This window comes from Corvus hawaiiensis, chromosome 7 (genome assembly GCF_020740725.1).
Source record: "Corvus hawaiiensis isolate bCorHaw1 chromosome 7, bCorHaw1.pri.cur, whole genome shotgun sequence".
Taxonomy (NCBI): domain Eukaryota; kingdom Metazoa; phylum Chordata; class Aves; order Passeriformes; family Corvidae; genus Corvus; species Corvus hawaiiensis.
Window position 1 is genome coordinate 40,199,134 of NC_063219.1, and position 15,211 is coordinate 40,214,344.

General features: G+C 50.1%; 1 protein-coding gene across 3 annotated transcripts in view; it reads right to left on the bottom strand.

The window, feature by feature from the left end:
- Nucleotides 1-7,466: 7,466 nt before the first annotated feature.
- ACVR1 (activin A receptor type 1) overlaps nucleotides 7,467-15,211 on the bottom strand; it is a 48,090-nt gene continuing 40,345 nt past the window's right edge. For all 3 annotated transcript variants that reach the window (XM_048309610.1, XM_048309609.1, XM_048309611.1), the window contains exons 8-10: nucleotides 14,912-15,109; nucleotides 9,767-9,897; nucleotides 7,467-8,792 (exon numbers count right to left, since the gene is read on the bottom strand). In XM_048309610.1, coding sequence (XP_048165567.1) covers nucleotides 8,658-8,792; nucleotides 9,767-9,897; nucleotides 14,912-15,109 — 464 coding nt within the window. In that variant the 3' untranslated portion in view covers nucleotides 7,467-8,657. The remainder of the gene's footprint in view (nucleotides 8,793-9,766; nucleotides 9,898-14,911; nucleotides 15,110-15,211) is intronic.

The window sequence follows — 15,211 nt, forward strand, 5'->3', positions numbered from 1 at the left end:
CGCGCCGGGCTCCCGCCGCAGCCGCGCAGCCCTCGGGGCTTCTGCCTGCAGAGATGCGCAAAAACAGCCCGGGACAAGGACGATTTTTAATCTTGGGGGTTTTTGCCAAATCTCCATCAGTGCCTTTTGGCACCTGCCCCGGGACTTCTCCGTCAGGCTGCACCGAATCACCCACGAACAGCAACGTGTTGGAACAGTTTGCAGCGTTTCTGCAATATCTTGAATGGGTTTAAACTAAAAGAGATTTAGATTAGATGTTAGGAAGAAAAGCATTGGCACAGGTTGCCCAGAGAAGCTGTAGCAGCTCCATCCCTGGCAGTGTCCAAGGCTAGGTTGGATGGGGCTTGGAGCACCCTGGGATAGTGGAAGGTGTCCCTGCCCATGGCAGGAGGGTAAAACTGGATGAACTTTAAGGTCCCTTCCAACCCAAACCGTTATAGGATTCTGTGATTACACCACCACAAGCAAAAATAGTGACTAAATTATTTTTGAAAGAAAACAAATTGCCCTCCACCATGGTACAGACACAGCAGAGATGAAACCCAAGTAGTCTGGGATCAAGCGACTGTTAAACAGCACCAAAAAAAGCTGCTCTTTTTTTCTCTTTTAAATTGTCATTCAAACATATCCTGGAAAGATGCTCAGGACTTCCATGTCACCCCATCCTCAATTAATTGTGATGGGAATTGCAACATCTTAGTGCAGTGAAGTCCAACATCACTCTCTCACAGCAATCCCTATGAGTTGATGTTCTATTGCACTGAAACACAGCACAGCAGAATATTGCACACCTCACTGCTTGGGAAATACTGCAGAGGGGTTAGAAAATACCTGCCATGATCTAATAAAATATATGAAGGTTTGGGTGTCAGAGCAATAAAACAATAGAGGAAAAATTGCTACTCTTTCCCTTCTGAAAGCCTGGAGCCGGTAACTGCCCTGTGCCCACGGCTTGCCACGTGCCTGCACCTGCTCAGCCATCCTTTACTTGCCAAGTACCTGTTAAGCCATATATTACTTACCTGGAGATCCCAGCTGGCTCTGGGAAAACCAGGAGAGAACACTGGATCCTCAGCAGCACCCAGGCACTGCTCACCCTGCTGTCAGATCAAACAAACGCAGAGCTGGTCCCGGCAGATCCGTGTCTGCTTCTGCTCCTTCTGAAGTCTTACAAACAATTCACTTTATTTGCTCAATGCTACTAGAAAATGTAAATATAACTCGTTCAGATTCTGTTTTTGTTCATGGCATGGAATTATTCTGCTTTTCTGTGTAAAGGAAGACATAGAAGTAGGAATTATGTACTTAGTTTTTCTTCAGTTTAAGAAAGAAAATTTATGGAACACATTTACTCACCCTTTGCAGAAATGATGAAAAGAGTATCTCCTGCACTTGTAAAGGAGGAGAATGAAAGCTTTTAGAAAATTATATATATATATATATATATGTGTATATATATATATATATGAGCGTTTCTAGAGAGAAGTTGGCAGCACATATACTTGCAAGAGTTAGTTCTGATTAAACCATCCATTCTGGTTTTAAACCAACACTTCTGATCAAGAAAGTGCTTCACTCTTTTTTTTTAACAGCATCTCCAAATGTACTTTTTATCTCACCACAGAAAGAAAAGGGGAAGGATTTTTCCTAGACTGTTCTGTTTCAGCACAAGCATTCAGGGATGCAGGAAAAGTGTTCCAGACTTCTCTGTTCCAGTGTAGGAATGGAGCAGAGTCCTGTGATTTAATGTTCATCCTCTATGAATATCCTCCTTCTGTATCCCACAGTCTTTGGAAAACCTGTTGAGGGAACTTAACTGCCCAGCAGGTGACAGAGCCAAACCCAGCTCTGCCCCACTGCTGAGATATGAAGTATTTGCAGCCAACCAGTGGATTGGGCCGTGGTGCTCAGTCACAGGGGAGAGAGCAGAAAGTGACTTGCAGAGCTCTGGAACATTCTCCAGCTGCCAAGTCCTACTGCCTTCTCCGTCATATGTCTGATGGCAGCCTCTATTGTAACTTTAGTTCTTGTTTGGACCAAATCTAGAGGGAAACATCAGGCTGAGATGGTGCACAAAGATGATGCTGGTGGTTTTCCAGCTACATCCATGAAACGTTACGGCTGCAGCGATTGTTCCTGACAAGGACCCATAGGACTGACCCTGAACCACACCATGGCAAACCTGACAAGTCAGGTTAAAAGCCAGAGCCTTCCTTCTCACAGAGTTCCTCACTAAGGCGTGGCAGAAAGCGTGGCTCAGGGATTTGGGGGTGCATGGTGGTGTGAGTGAGGCTCGGTTGTTGTTTAGTGACAGTTTTTTAATTCAGCCCACTTACATCCTTGTTTTCAATGTTTCCTTTGTGTTTAGGCTGTGAGGAGACTCCTCTGAGCTGGCACCTGGCACGATCCTGCCCCACTGCTCTGGACACTTGTTCTGCTGCAGAAGCAAATGGTTCAGCAGTAACAGACAAATTTAAACACCGACTAAGCACCAGTTTAGAGATACAAGCATACTATACATCACATATTCCTGGAGTAATGGACCACTGGACTGGGTAATTCCAATGACTGAAGACTTGTTATGAACAGCAGTGTTGCAGATACTGCCATGCCAAAGCTGGAGCATTTCATGTGGGACTTCAATACACAACTGGAAGCTGTAAGGCTTGTTGACACAAATCAACCCATATCACTTAGAATGACACTGGCGTGTGTTCACATTAAATATCTGACAAGTTCCTCCATTTCCCCTCTCACTTCTGCATGAAAGAAAAGCAGCATATCAGAACATGGATCACACTGCTTTGTCCCACCTCTCTTGGGCCAGATGCTCCATCAGCTTTCTCACACACCACGGGGCCGTGCTGTTGGTGTTACTCACTTTAAACAAGGCTCTTCGGGAAGAAGAAAAATCCAGGTGTTGAAGCTGAGCACAGCATCAGCTTTTCATTTTTTGAGAGGAAAAGGTTTCAGCACAGTAACCAAGACCTGGAGTTGCTGACACTGATACCAGTATCCAAACGTTGTTGATTTTAGGAGTTCAAGGTAGTTTTGTGACGGTAAAAGTGGACAGTCACTGCACTGGAGAAGGTGGTCAGTGCTTGGGTGAGGGCTGCAGTTGGAGACAAATTATTAATTACTGATGTTAGGTAATTTTTAAAAGCCACCTCAGAGGTTCAGCTGCTTCATCACTCGTGCAGCTCCCAGGGGTGAAAAGCCCGGACAAAGCCCTGGGCACACACCGGAGCTCCCCAGCAGGCACTGCCCACGGCGGGGGATGGAGCAGCATTCCCGGGATGCTTCCCCGCAGCGCCGGGGGTGCCCGCCCGGCACGGACACGGGACACGGGGCAGGAGTGCTCCGGCCAAGGACGGGCTTTTGCCAGCCCTGGGGGTGCAGAGCCCCGAGGGAGGGACGAGGGTGACACAGGGCAGCGAATGCGGCGCCAAGGGGGACAATGGGCTGCGTTTTTTTAAAAAAAAACCAACCCAGCAACTGACACCTCGCAGGACTGAGAGCTGGCAGACACTTCGGTGTGTTGTCTCACAGGCCACCATCACGAGGACCACGGCCCCAGAGCCCCAAGCAGTCGGGCTGGCACTGAACAGGGGGACAGTGAGCAGGTGTCCCAAACCCTGGAAGATCCCCCCACAGGCCTCACACAGCTCCACCACACAGGATCCAGGGGCTTCGAGACAAGGCCATGACCAGCGAGAAGCTGCATCCACAGAGCAGGGCCCAGGCTCTCCTCCACAGGGAGGGACCTGAGGTCCCTCCTGCAGCCTCTTCCTCCAACATGAGCCACATCCAGCAGCACTCGGCCCTTCCTGGCAGGCCCTGGCTTCTGTCCTGGCACAGCTCCGTGGCTCAGGCACTGAAGGGTGGTGGGATTTTTCCTTCTAACTGGGAATGTAACGCCAGTGTGCTATTCCCAGGTGAGAGCACCTGTCACAGTACAGCAGTAGCTCAGCTTTGGATAAAACACTTACTTTTCCCGCACAGATCTTATCTTTAAAATGAGTTCTGTGTTTGAGATTCTCTCTCTATAAATGGAACAGCACCTGGAATGTCTTTGCTTCCCTTCTCCAGTGCCAACCACTGCACCAAGGCTGAGCATTTTGTACAGCAGACATTTTGCCTCACAGGGAAGAGAATTGTCCCTACCAAAACAGTTTAATCCAGGTAAATAAAATTCTGGAAGGCTTCATACGGATTTTTGATGGATAATTCCAGCCCAGAAGGCCCACAAGGGAAGTTCCAACTGAGGGGGAGGACGCCTTCAGTGACTTCTCTGCAGCAACACTAACTGGGGTGTGCAGCCTCAGGCTGCTCCCAGCAGCTGTCCATCCCCAGGACACCTTGAAGTGCCACATATTCCTGACCAGTAACAAACAAGCCTTCTGCATATAGAACCACGGAATCACAGGATGGTTTGGGTTGGAAGGAACATTAAGGCTCATCCCACTCCACCCCCTGCCATGGGCAGGGACACCTTCTGCTACCCCAGGGTGCTCCAAGCCCCATCCAGCCTGGCCTTGGACACTTCCAGGGATGGGGCAGCCATGGCCTCTCTGGACAACAGAGAAATCAAAAAAGAAAAGCTATATTTCTTCCTGTACCCCTCTAAATCTAAAGCACCTCTGGTTGCATCCAGTCTTCCTCCTCTAACTGCTGGGGATTGTCCCCACCCACAGGACAGCTGAACCCCACGGGCAGTGCTACTCATTAGAGCTATTTTTCCACGCCTCCTCTCAGCAGGCTCTGATGCCCAGCGAGGCACCGCTCGAGCAGCTCCATCCTGGCTGGTGCAGTGCAAACCCGCCAGACACATGAATATTCAGCTCCAGCGAGGGAGCTGCCTGTGCCATCGCCATAGTAATAAATGCAGCGACACCCTTACTGCAGCAGATTATATATAAGAATTCCAAATCTCTTTAGAAGATTAGATTTTGTGGAGGTACTAGAGGAACACTGATTAATGAACACGCTGGAAAAACAGCGTGGCAGGCTGGGGTATTCCCTTCACATGGAACCTCCCCCACGCCCAAGCCCTCACACCTCCAGGGAAAAGCAGCAACAAACGGTCTCCTGTGACTGTCCAGACACGTGGAAATGAGGTTAAATCACAGAGACCACAGATAATCCTTCCCTGGCTGTCACCGAGCTTTCCTTTCTCCATTCCCACGCCTGCCACACTCCAGTTCCCAGGAGAGAATGCAGCCACTCCTGCTGGCTTGGACAGCACAGACCTTGACTATCCTCAGCAGTAATTGTACATTAGGAAGGCACAGTGGTGAATGACTTACCCCAAGTCGAGGGCTGAGAACTTGCTAAGGAATTACTCCTAATGATTACTTTCCACTTCATTTTCTTGATTCACATTTGCCAAATAGTGACCCAATTCCAACACACACACTAGGCTAACACTTCAAATAGTTCAGTTCGCCTGGACCAAAAGTACTTCAGTAGCAGGGGGTGAAAGTGAAATGTGTTTAAAATAGACCCTGGATGCTTTGCTGTGCAGAAGGCAGTCCTCAGAGCAGCAGCACTGACCGTGACCTTGCCCAGCACATCCAGGAGTGCCCAGGACTCCCAGTACTGACAGACTCTGTTACCCTGCCAGTGGCTTTTCTGGATAATCTTTACTTAAGACAGGATAAAGAGTATTACTGGGGTGTTCCTATGGTTTGTGGTTTTATCCTTTAGTCCATTATTCCCTGTGTGTTCAGAGAAGGGCAATGGAGCTGGGGAAGGGGCTGGAGCACCAGGAGCACCAGAAGGAGCTGGGAAAGGTGCTCAGCCTGGAGAAAAGGAGGCTCAGGGGCACCTTCTGGCTCTGCACAACTCCCTGAGAAGGGGGTGGAGAGAGAAGTGTGCATGTTCTTGCTGCAGGCCCCATATCCTGCAGCAGCCCCAGCACAGCTGACAGCCAGTACCCAGCACTGGGGTTGGAAAAGCCAGATCCACAGGGACCACTGTGGAGTACATGGAGCCGCTCCCAACCCGCAGTCAGTGCTGTTCTAGAACACAGCACTTTGCAGAGGATGGCTACAATGCAAAGAAGAGCTGGAGCAGGTATTTAACAGGACCATCTTCCTAATAGCCAGTAAGATGGTGAGACTCCGTGTGGCAGTGTTTGAGGGACGCAGCGCAGCTTCTGCCAGCACGGCCAGAGCTGTCACCAACCATCAGCACCACAGGTTGTCTCTCTCCTCCAAGCTCTGCACGGGAAAACACTGGAGAGGTGGAAACTCCAAGCAAAAACTTGACCATAAACTCCACACTCACACTGCACACAAATGCCACCTCTGCCTCTGTCCCCTCTGTCTGCAGTGCCACCTCCTGTCATCCTGGACTGTCCAGACATCCCTGCCGGCCTCACCCCAAGCACCTCCACAAAGAGCCCGCCCTGCTTCCCACTTGGCTCAAATCCTGTTGCCTGTTCCATCCCGTTACAGAAACGCTGGAGTCACACCAGGCACAGGGGACTGCAGAGCTTCAGGCAACGCCCACTATCAGTCACCAGCAATGCAGCTCCTCACCCTGCAGCTGTACTTGTCACCAGTGACCTCCATCCACCCAGCAGCTTCAGCCCACCCCCGATTCCCTTGTGCCACTGACATCCCGTCCCTCCCAGGCTGCACCCGTGTCCCAGTCAGCCCAGTACACAGCTCACACACACACACCAATTTAAAGCAAACCAAAACACAGTCAGGCATTTGAATTCCTGTTACAAACGAAGAGAAAAGTTCATCGGATACCACTTTTCCTATTTTTTCCTCATCACGTACAATTACACAGTTAGAGACCTGGCAGCTGGTGCCAGCTCAGGCTGCTCTGCAGAGCTCCACACCACGCCGTCTCTCAGCCCCAGGCAGCACCTACCCCACACACTTGGCTCCTATTCCTACACTAGCAATGTGGAATGAGGCATTCCTCTTGGCTGGAACGGGACAGGGAGGATGGGGCTGAGAGGGAAGTTACAGAGAGGCAGCAGAGCAGGACCTGGCAGACTTGAAGCGCTGAAGGGAACTCAGAGGAGTGTTTTACCCCAGAGAGAAATCGTGTCCAAGTGGCTGATCACTGCCCTAAGCCTTAGATCGCCTGGGGAATTCCAAGCCTACGAACAAAGGGGCTCTTTTCCAAGGATGAGAGGGCACTGCCACTTCCTGGACACTCCACTGGCCTAAGGAAGGAGAGGTGTGGAGAGACCCAGGCAGAGGGAACCCTTTGCTGCCGACAGAGCTGACCTCCCCGCCGCAGGTGGGGATCCTGGAAGGGAACTGGAGGACACGGACAGGGCCGGTGTCATGTCCAAGGAGAGCCCAGCACCTCCCTGCTGCACCTTTAGAGCCTCAGCACCTCGGAGGGGCAGGAGCACCGCCAGGACCCTGCGGGTACAGCCCAGGGTCCCCATGGCAGCACCTGATCACTGACAGCAGTAACACAACTCAAACACTCTGTGCTTTGACTTGAAAACATTCTATTTAATTTATACAAATAACTACTAAATAGAAAAAGTAGATTAAAACAAAATAGTTATTTTTCTGGCAGAGTTTAAATGCATATTATATAGCTTAGAAGAAATAAAATGCATTTTCCCCACAGCATTCATGACCTAATATTCTAGTTAACTCCTCCATTGCTTTCCTTTCCCAGATCAGTAAGATGCCAGACGCAAGGTCCTGTGGGAAATGGCTATATATACGTTCCATATTCCAACTGAAAATATGGTACAGACCACACACCTACAAATGTGAAGCACTTAAAATGTGACTATCAAGTTGTAATATGATAATACAGAAAACAATTCATGTTTCAGGTTATACGGTGTTACAAAAACGTCTGTGTAAGAAATCATGAAAGAGGCCACATAAAAATAAGCTTTAACTTTATGCACTTATTTTACAGTTTAAAAAACTGGCAAGTGCACTAGTAATAAATAATTTGCAAGTTTTGGATAAACAAGAAATTCCTAATGTTCAGCATTATTGTAAACATCAGTACACATGTAAAATGCAGCTAAAGTCTGACAGTTACATTTTCAGTTTACCGAATTCTTTTCCTATTACTCAGGCAGAGATCAATGCAGGATACAGCCAATCATATTTTTGGCAAGTCATGTCGTTAAAATTAACAGTGACAGTGCAAGTAAGGAATGCAAAGAATTCCTAGTGCAATAAAGAAGAGAAGCACAGGCAATATTGCTGATTAAAATTTACCACTTCCATGTGTTTACCCTGGGAGTGATTAGGAGAATTAAAATAAAATTTAAAAAAAAAAAAAAAAAAAAAAAGAAAGAAGAAAAGGGAAAAAAAAGGAAAACAAAAAACAACCAAAAAAAAAAAAAAAAAGAGAAAGAAGAAAAGAAAATAAAAGAAAAAAGCTGTTCAAAGCCATTGTTTAATGCCCTGATCTTGTCTTAGGATTTCTCTGTCTTCCTTCAGGCCACTACCTCAGCCACAGCACATCCAGCTGAGTCCTCAGCGCTCGCCCAGGTGTGGTCCGAGCAGTCCGGACGTCCCGCGGCCCCCCCAGCGGCTCCCCAGAACTCCCGCTCCAAGCAGCCCCTGGGGACCAGGGGTATGAACTGCCTGGCCAGAGCCCCCTGGGCCAGCCAAGTGCCTTCCTGTCAGGAGAGCACCACGACGAGAGGGTCAACAGTCAGCTTTCAGTTTGTCTAAGGAATTGTCAATTTTGGTCAAAGTCTTTTTGATGCGCAGGGCTGTCAGTCTGGCCGATGGGTTCTGGTACCAGCACTCCTTCATCAGCTTGGCAAGGGACGTCAACGTCTGGGGAAGAACAGAAACCACAGAACATGCAGGTCAGTCCACAAATAACAAGCCAAGGAAGCACTGGCTGGGGCCAAGCACTCACACAGAGAGGTTCTACTGCCTAATGAATGCTCCATTTTCAGAGTTTCCCGCCATCTATCAAATACAGAGCTTTCATGTTTTGAAAATCTCCTGAAGTCTGATAACTTGATTAAATCAAGAGCACAACTGGCCTGTGGGCTGACTGGAGTGACCAGCTAGTGTAACTTCAAACAGTTGAGTGTTGGGAGTTTTTTCTAATTAAGAAAACACTACACAGAATTTCTCTTCAATGAAACCAACTCCTGCAGACCCTGGAAGGCAGCTGAGAAGGTGCAGAAGTTCTGCCTGTGATTTCATCATGCCCAGCAAGGTTTAACTGGCTGGGCTCCCAGCACAGGGCACAGCTGGCACCCAACCCTCAGAGACGGGCCCTCTGCCCTGCCCAGCCCTACAGATTTCAAACTGACTTCCGCAGCTTCAGGGGTAAGGACAGAACAGCTGGGCAGCCTGGAGAGGCCAGACTGATACTGATGAAGAAAAATAAACTTGAGCATCAGTCTTTCAAAAGGAACAACAGCCCCTATCTTGCAGGCAGGAAAGACCAGCATTCTGTTGTGTGTGTTGTAAGCCCTAGAAAGCCCTGGACTAGCTTCCAAACCCTTCACTTCCTCTCGGAGGGAGAACAACCGCCCAGGAAAAGCAGCTGTAAGAGATTTTGCTAAATCACATTCCTAAAAGGCTGATCTGTGACCAGCTCAGACCTGGCAGTCATCAGTTTGCTCAGTGCTCCCCAAGGCCAGGCCAGCACATCCCAACACCTGTACAGGTGATGCTGCTGACGAGGCCCATCGAGATCATCTCCACAGCAAGTGACAACTGAAAAAGCTTCCACGACTATGTCAAAGAAAGACCAGCACCTATCTGCTCCAGCCCCCCAGCACTATACTGACCGGGTCTGAGAACCATCTGTTGGGAATGTTGGGCCTCTGCTGATCCACACAGACCACTTTCCTCATGTCTTCAAAACTGGGATCGTTCGGAACCAAGTCATAAAAGGGTGGTTTGTAGTCTTCCACGATACCTGGTGAGACACAAACAGACATTACTCCATGACTGTGCAAGTGAACAGCATTTCTGCAGGGACAGAGGGAACAGATAACCCACCCAAGAGGCACAAAAATCCTTCAGAAGTCAATCCTACACTGTCACGCAGCCTCTGAACAACAGAACAGCACTCACTGCCCCAGGAACAGCTTTTTCTACCCAAAATGTTAATTAATTGGCTCATATTGCAAGTCTGAGTATGAGCTATATATGCATTTTGCAGATGCTGGAACTGAAAGGATGAGAAGTAAATCCCTTGCCAAAAGGCCATGTTTTGTAACACATGCAGCTCTCCTGCCTACCACAAACTGGGACTTCTACCAGCAAATGGAAAAATGTAAGGTCTGCACTGGTGTTTCTAGCAGGTTCAACACACACTTTGGTGCTTTCATAATTACTGAAAGAGTCCAGTAAGCATGTCAGCATCCACAGACCCTCAAGCTGGTGTTTCAAAGCATTTCATTCCTTGTTATGAAAACAGTAAAATCCCCAGGGTAACTGGCACCACATGCCATCACAAAGCCAAACACCAGAGAGCCCATGGTACCCAGGAGCTGAATGCATCTTCATAAAATCACAGACTGGTCTGGGTTGGGAAGGACCTTACAGCTCAACTCATTCCACCCCTGCAATGGGCAAGGACACCTTCCACTAGACCAGGTTGCTCCAAGCCCCATCCAGCCTGGTCTTGACACCACCAACCTGGCCATCTCCTAGGGTTTGGCACTGAAACAGGAGTTTGTGTGTGTGCGCTCCCCCAGCCCGTCACCCTGCTCACGGAACGCTGCCAGGCTGGAGCCCCTCTGCCTGCTCCCCAAGACACACGTGCACCTCTCTGCTTCCTCATTGGATCAGGCCCACAAACCATCTACAGGGAGCCCAACTTTCTCAGGAAGCCAATTTACAAACTGGTGTTCAAAGACGGGCATCTGGGTCAGCAGCATGGAAAAAGCTGAAGCTGATGAGGCCCTCTGTGTCCAGCAGGAACATCAAACGGCTGCTGCTGACAGCTGGGACCAACAGACCGAAATCCCACAGCCACACGTGAAACCCAGGAGAATCTCTGCTGCTTTGGATAGCCTGAAGCTGAAACGAGGTTCTCAATCTTTCCTACAGCAGTTGAATTTTAGTTTTCGTGTTCTATCGGAGATGAAGATCAAAGTTCCACAGATATTTTTATGCATAATCTGCAAAAATCTGTAAACCACTGTCTGCGATGATTAGTCAAAAAGGGAAAGAGTCTTCAGGAAATTACAAGTGCCTTGGAAAACAGTAGGGTAATTTGGAGACCTGGCTACCCAAGCAAGCCCATCAGAAGCACCAGGCAGCCTGCAGAGTTTGCCCAGTGCTATTCCGACATGGACAGACAAATTACACATGCTGCATACAGCAGCACCACCCACCCTCCTGCTCAGAGCAATTCCCCATTGCATTTCATTGCATTGCAACATCACCTGGCCTGAATTCCTAGCTTCACCCTTCTCCTGCCTCAGCCCAGAACCCAGTTTACTGTGAGTCCTCACCAACAGAGCCCGTCCTGCAGGTAAAGCCGGGGCTTTGCATGAGCCAAATGCCCAGCTCCAGCTACGTCACACAGCTCCGAAGGCACTGCCAGAGCCACGAGGACGTTACACGTGAACTTTACCACTGCAGAGAGCGTCTGGCTCTCATTCACTGTTTTCATGTGGTCTTTCCCAAGCACAGGGCACATAACTGGCTGCTCCAGAGAAGACAGGCAGTACTGCAGACAAAGGAAGCGGGTCTGGCCTTTACTCCAGTAGTGCCTGTGGAATCCTCGGAGCTGCCGAGGCCGGCCGTGCCGGGCCCACGGGAGCAGCCGGCTCCGCAGCAGCCCTCCCTCAGCGGTGCCAGGGAGCCACTCGCCCTCTGTCCCACAGCGCTGCGCCCACACAGCGTCACCGACCGGGGCACGCTGCCTTCGGCCACTGCCCGGGGAGCACGGGCTGCCCACTGGCTCGGGGACACCTTCTGCACAACCCACAGCCTGGGCTTTCTGCACAGCTTGGAGGTGACTTCTGTCATTTCCAGCACGCCCTACTGCTCTCCTGGGGCCACTGGCTTTCTGCTCTCCAATCACCTGCAATTCACACGTACCACAGTGGCTTCTTACCTTTACTCCTTGTCACTTCATAGACTCCCCACATGGTTTGAGAGGAAAGGGACCTTAAAGCCCATCCCATCCCTTGCCATGGGCAGGGACACCTTCCACTAGCCCAGGGTGCTCCAAGTCCCATCCAGCCTCGCCTTGGACACTTCCAGGGATCCAGGGGCAGCCACAGCTGCTCTGGGCACCCTGTGCCAGGGACTCCTCACCCTCACAGCCAAGAATTCCTTCCCAATATCCCATCTATCCCTGCCCTCTGGCAGTGGGAAGCCATTCCCTGTGTCCTGTCCCTCCAGGCCTTGTCCCCAGTCCCTCTCCAGCTCTCCTGGAGCCCCTTCAGGCCCTGGAAGGGGCTCTGAGCTCTCCCTGGAGCCTTCCCTTCCCCAGGCTGAACATTCCCAGCTCTCCCAGCCCAGCCAGAGCAGAGGGGCTCCAGCTCTCGGAGCCTGTCCATGGCCCTTAGCTGACTTTAAGTCCAGCTTGTCCTGTGCATGCACAAATCTCACTGCTCAACCCAACACAGAGCACAGCAACAGCTCCAGCCTTGCACAGGGAACGACGACCACACGCCAGGGTTACTTTGAGTAGGAACCACCTCTGAGCTTCTGCTGTTACTGTCATTGTTGAACAAGACCACAACCCTGGGAACAACCACGACAATTCCCAGGGATCTGAGCTGTGAGTGCCAGGCACCAGGGAAGCACTGAACCAAGGCAGCACATTCCAAGAGCAGAGGACACTCTCCAGAGAACCAGCACTGCTCTACTTGAAGAGAGTCAAACACTGCTTTGGGGAGCGAAATCACATTTTCAGTACAGAGAAAATGCTGGCTGGCTCCTGCTACAGCACACAGACAACACACAAGTATTTGTTTGTGCCAAAGGAGCTACCTATCACATTTTCCTCCTCATACTAAACAAGAAAATACCAAGAACCTCTGTGTCACCTGGAGGATTCATTGGGTAAGTTTTTAAAATAAAAATTAAATTAAATAAAATTTAAGAACTTCAAGGTCTCTGTGAGCTGAAGTACTAAACCAGGCTGAGTCACTGGAAGGACTCAGGTGAACAAGAGATGCCCAGTGTCCACAAGCCCGGGAGAACAGCAGAAGTTTGTAGCACAGGGAGCTGACGAGTGTCTCTGGTCCCCCAAGACATCATCACCCCTTCACACCACTACGCCCTTGCTCCTGCAGGCTCACTCCCAATGCCAAAGTCTCACTGCAAAGCAAACAGGGTTATCAGAGTGACCACCTGACCAGCAACGATTCCCACACAGCTCAATGCACAGAGGCAAGGGAAGATGTTTACTCCATCCCAACCAGTGCAAGGGCATGGAATTACTTACAGCAACAGCCAGGAGTACAGAGCAACTGGTTCTGTGCAATTAGCATCACCAGTGCCTGAAACTTCAGACTGTCTTGACATGACCAACGCAGTGACAGATCTGCATCACCGTAAGTGTCTCCATGGTGGCACTGAGCTCAGTCAGAATCAAATTCCCAGAGCATTCACTTATAAGCAGGTAGGCCTGCAGTCCCCTGAGCTCCACACCAGCCTGGTGAAGCTGCCAGCACCATCCACCCTCGCTCGTTCAAGAGCGGCTCAGGTAAAGCCTCTGTGAGCTGCAGCAATGCCTGTGTACAGCGCCAGTACTGTGCCTGTGCCCAGTGGCACACTGCAGGAGCCCTGCTGGTCCCTGCCCCGCTCCGTGGGTGCAGTCCCTCAGCTGGGGGCCGGCCCTGCCCTCCCTCTCCGCCGCACCAGCATCCCCTGTGGCACCGGGAATCCACCAAGCCCTGCCCAGCCAGCCCATCGCTCCACGGCCACCGATACCCGAGGCTGCTCACAGACTGCCAAGGCAGTGCAGGGTATAAAACTGCACAGAACACCAAAGCTCCAGCTGAAATTACCCAGGCACTCACACTGATGTGATGCAACCCAGAAGGCCCCAAACATTGTGCAAGTCTTCACAGCTGCCTACAACACACCTGTGCCAACAAACGCTCTCAGAAACATTAACACTGCACATTCACCATCTTTCCTCCTTCCTCTAACTAGCCATGTACACCTTCAGCACATTTGGACTTAGTGGGAAGAGCTCAAACACAATAGATTAAACAAATGCTTGTGACAATCTGCAATTTCCTCATATCTAAAGACGTGGCCATGAACAACCCTGTCAGGACCTGCAGAAATGCCTGAAGGGCATCCTCTGTCTTCTCCTGCCCACTCAGGTCCAGAGAGCACAGCCTGAGATCTACAAGTCAGAGAGGACTTCTGAACTGAGCAGGAATCACACCAAGAGATACCCAGCTAAAAGGTTCTGAAATTCAAGTACCCTGGCCAAGGAGAGAGGAAGTGACCCTGTGCTCCAGACAGGATGGCAGGGACACCCTTCCCAAGCACAACTGCACTTGGACCAAGCCCTACCTTGGGAGTGCATCTAACTCAGTAAACCAAAAGCAGTCCTGAATTCTGATACCTTCTGCACTTCCCATGTATTTTCTTTCTGTCCTTTAGGATTTTTCATGAGAAACATCCACCTACAAATATTCACTAGGGTTTAATGACACAAGGAAGAAGGATGGAGACTTTGTAATCTAAAATTTTAACTTAGCTATTTGGTATGAATGAGGTCTCACCAGTGCTAAGAATGAGCAGGGGACTCTCTCTCTTCTCTGCCTTAACAGAAATGACAACAGGATTCAGCCACTGTACCCAACACACCAACAGCTTCCTCAACATATCAGGAATCAAACTATTGTGGAGGCCCAGCATGTTCCTGTGCATTTAGGTGGCAGGTGCTTTGCCATGCACTTCCTCAGCCTCTCCTAGAGGCAAGGGAAGGAGTCCCAAGCACTTACCATTGCTAACCATGCGCCTGGCCACTTCCCAAAGGACCAGCCCAAAGGCCCAGATGTCCACCCGCTTGTAGGAGTCAAAGCAGTCTGCCTGGATCGTTTCGTCCAAGACTTCTGGAGCCATGTAGCGCTTGGTGCCCACACGGGGATTGTTCCCCACATCCAACTGGTTTGTGCTTTGGGAATGCATAACTGCAAGGCCTGAAGGACAGAAAAAAGAAGTCACTGTGAAGTCTCCTTCAACCATAGCAGCACAAGCTTAAAGGTCCCCGGGAGCAGCAACCCCATCAGATGGTTTCTGGA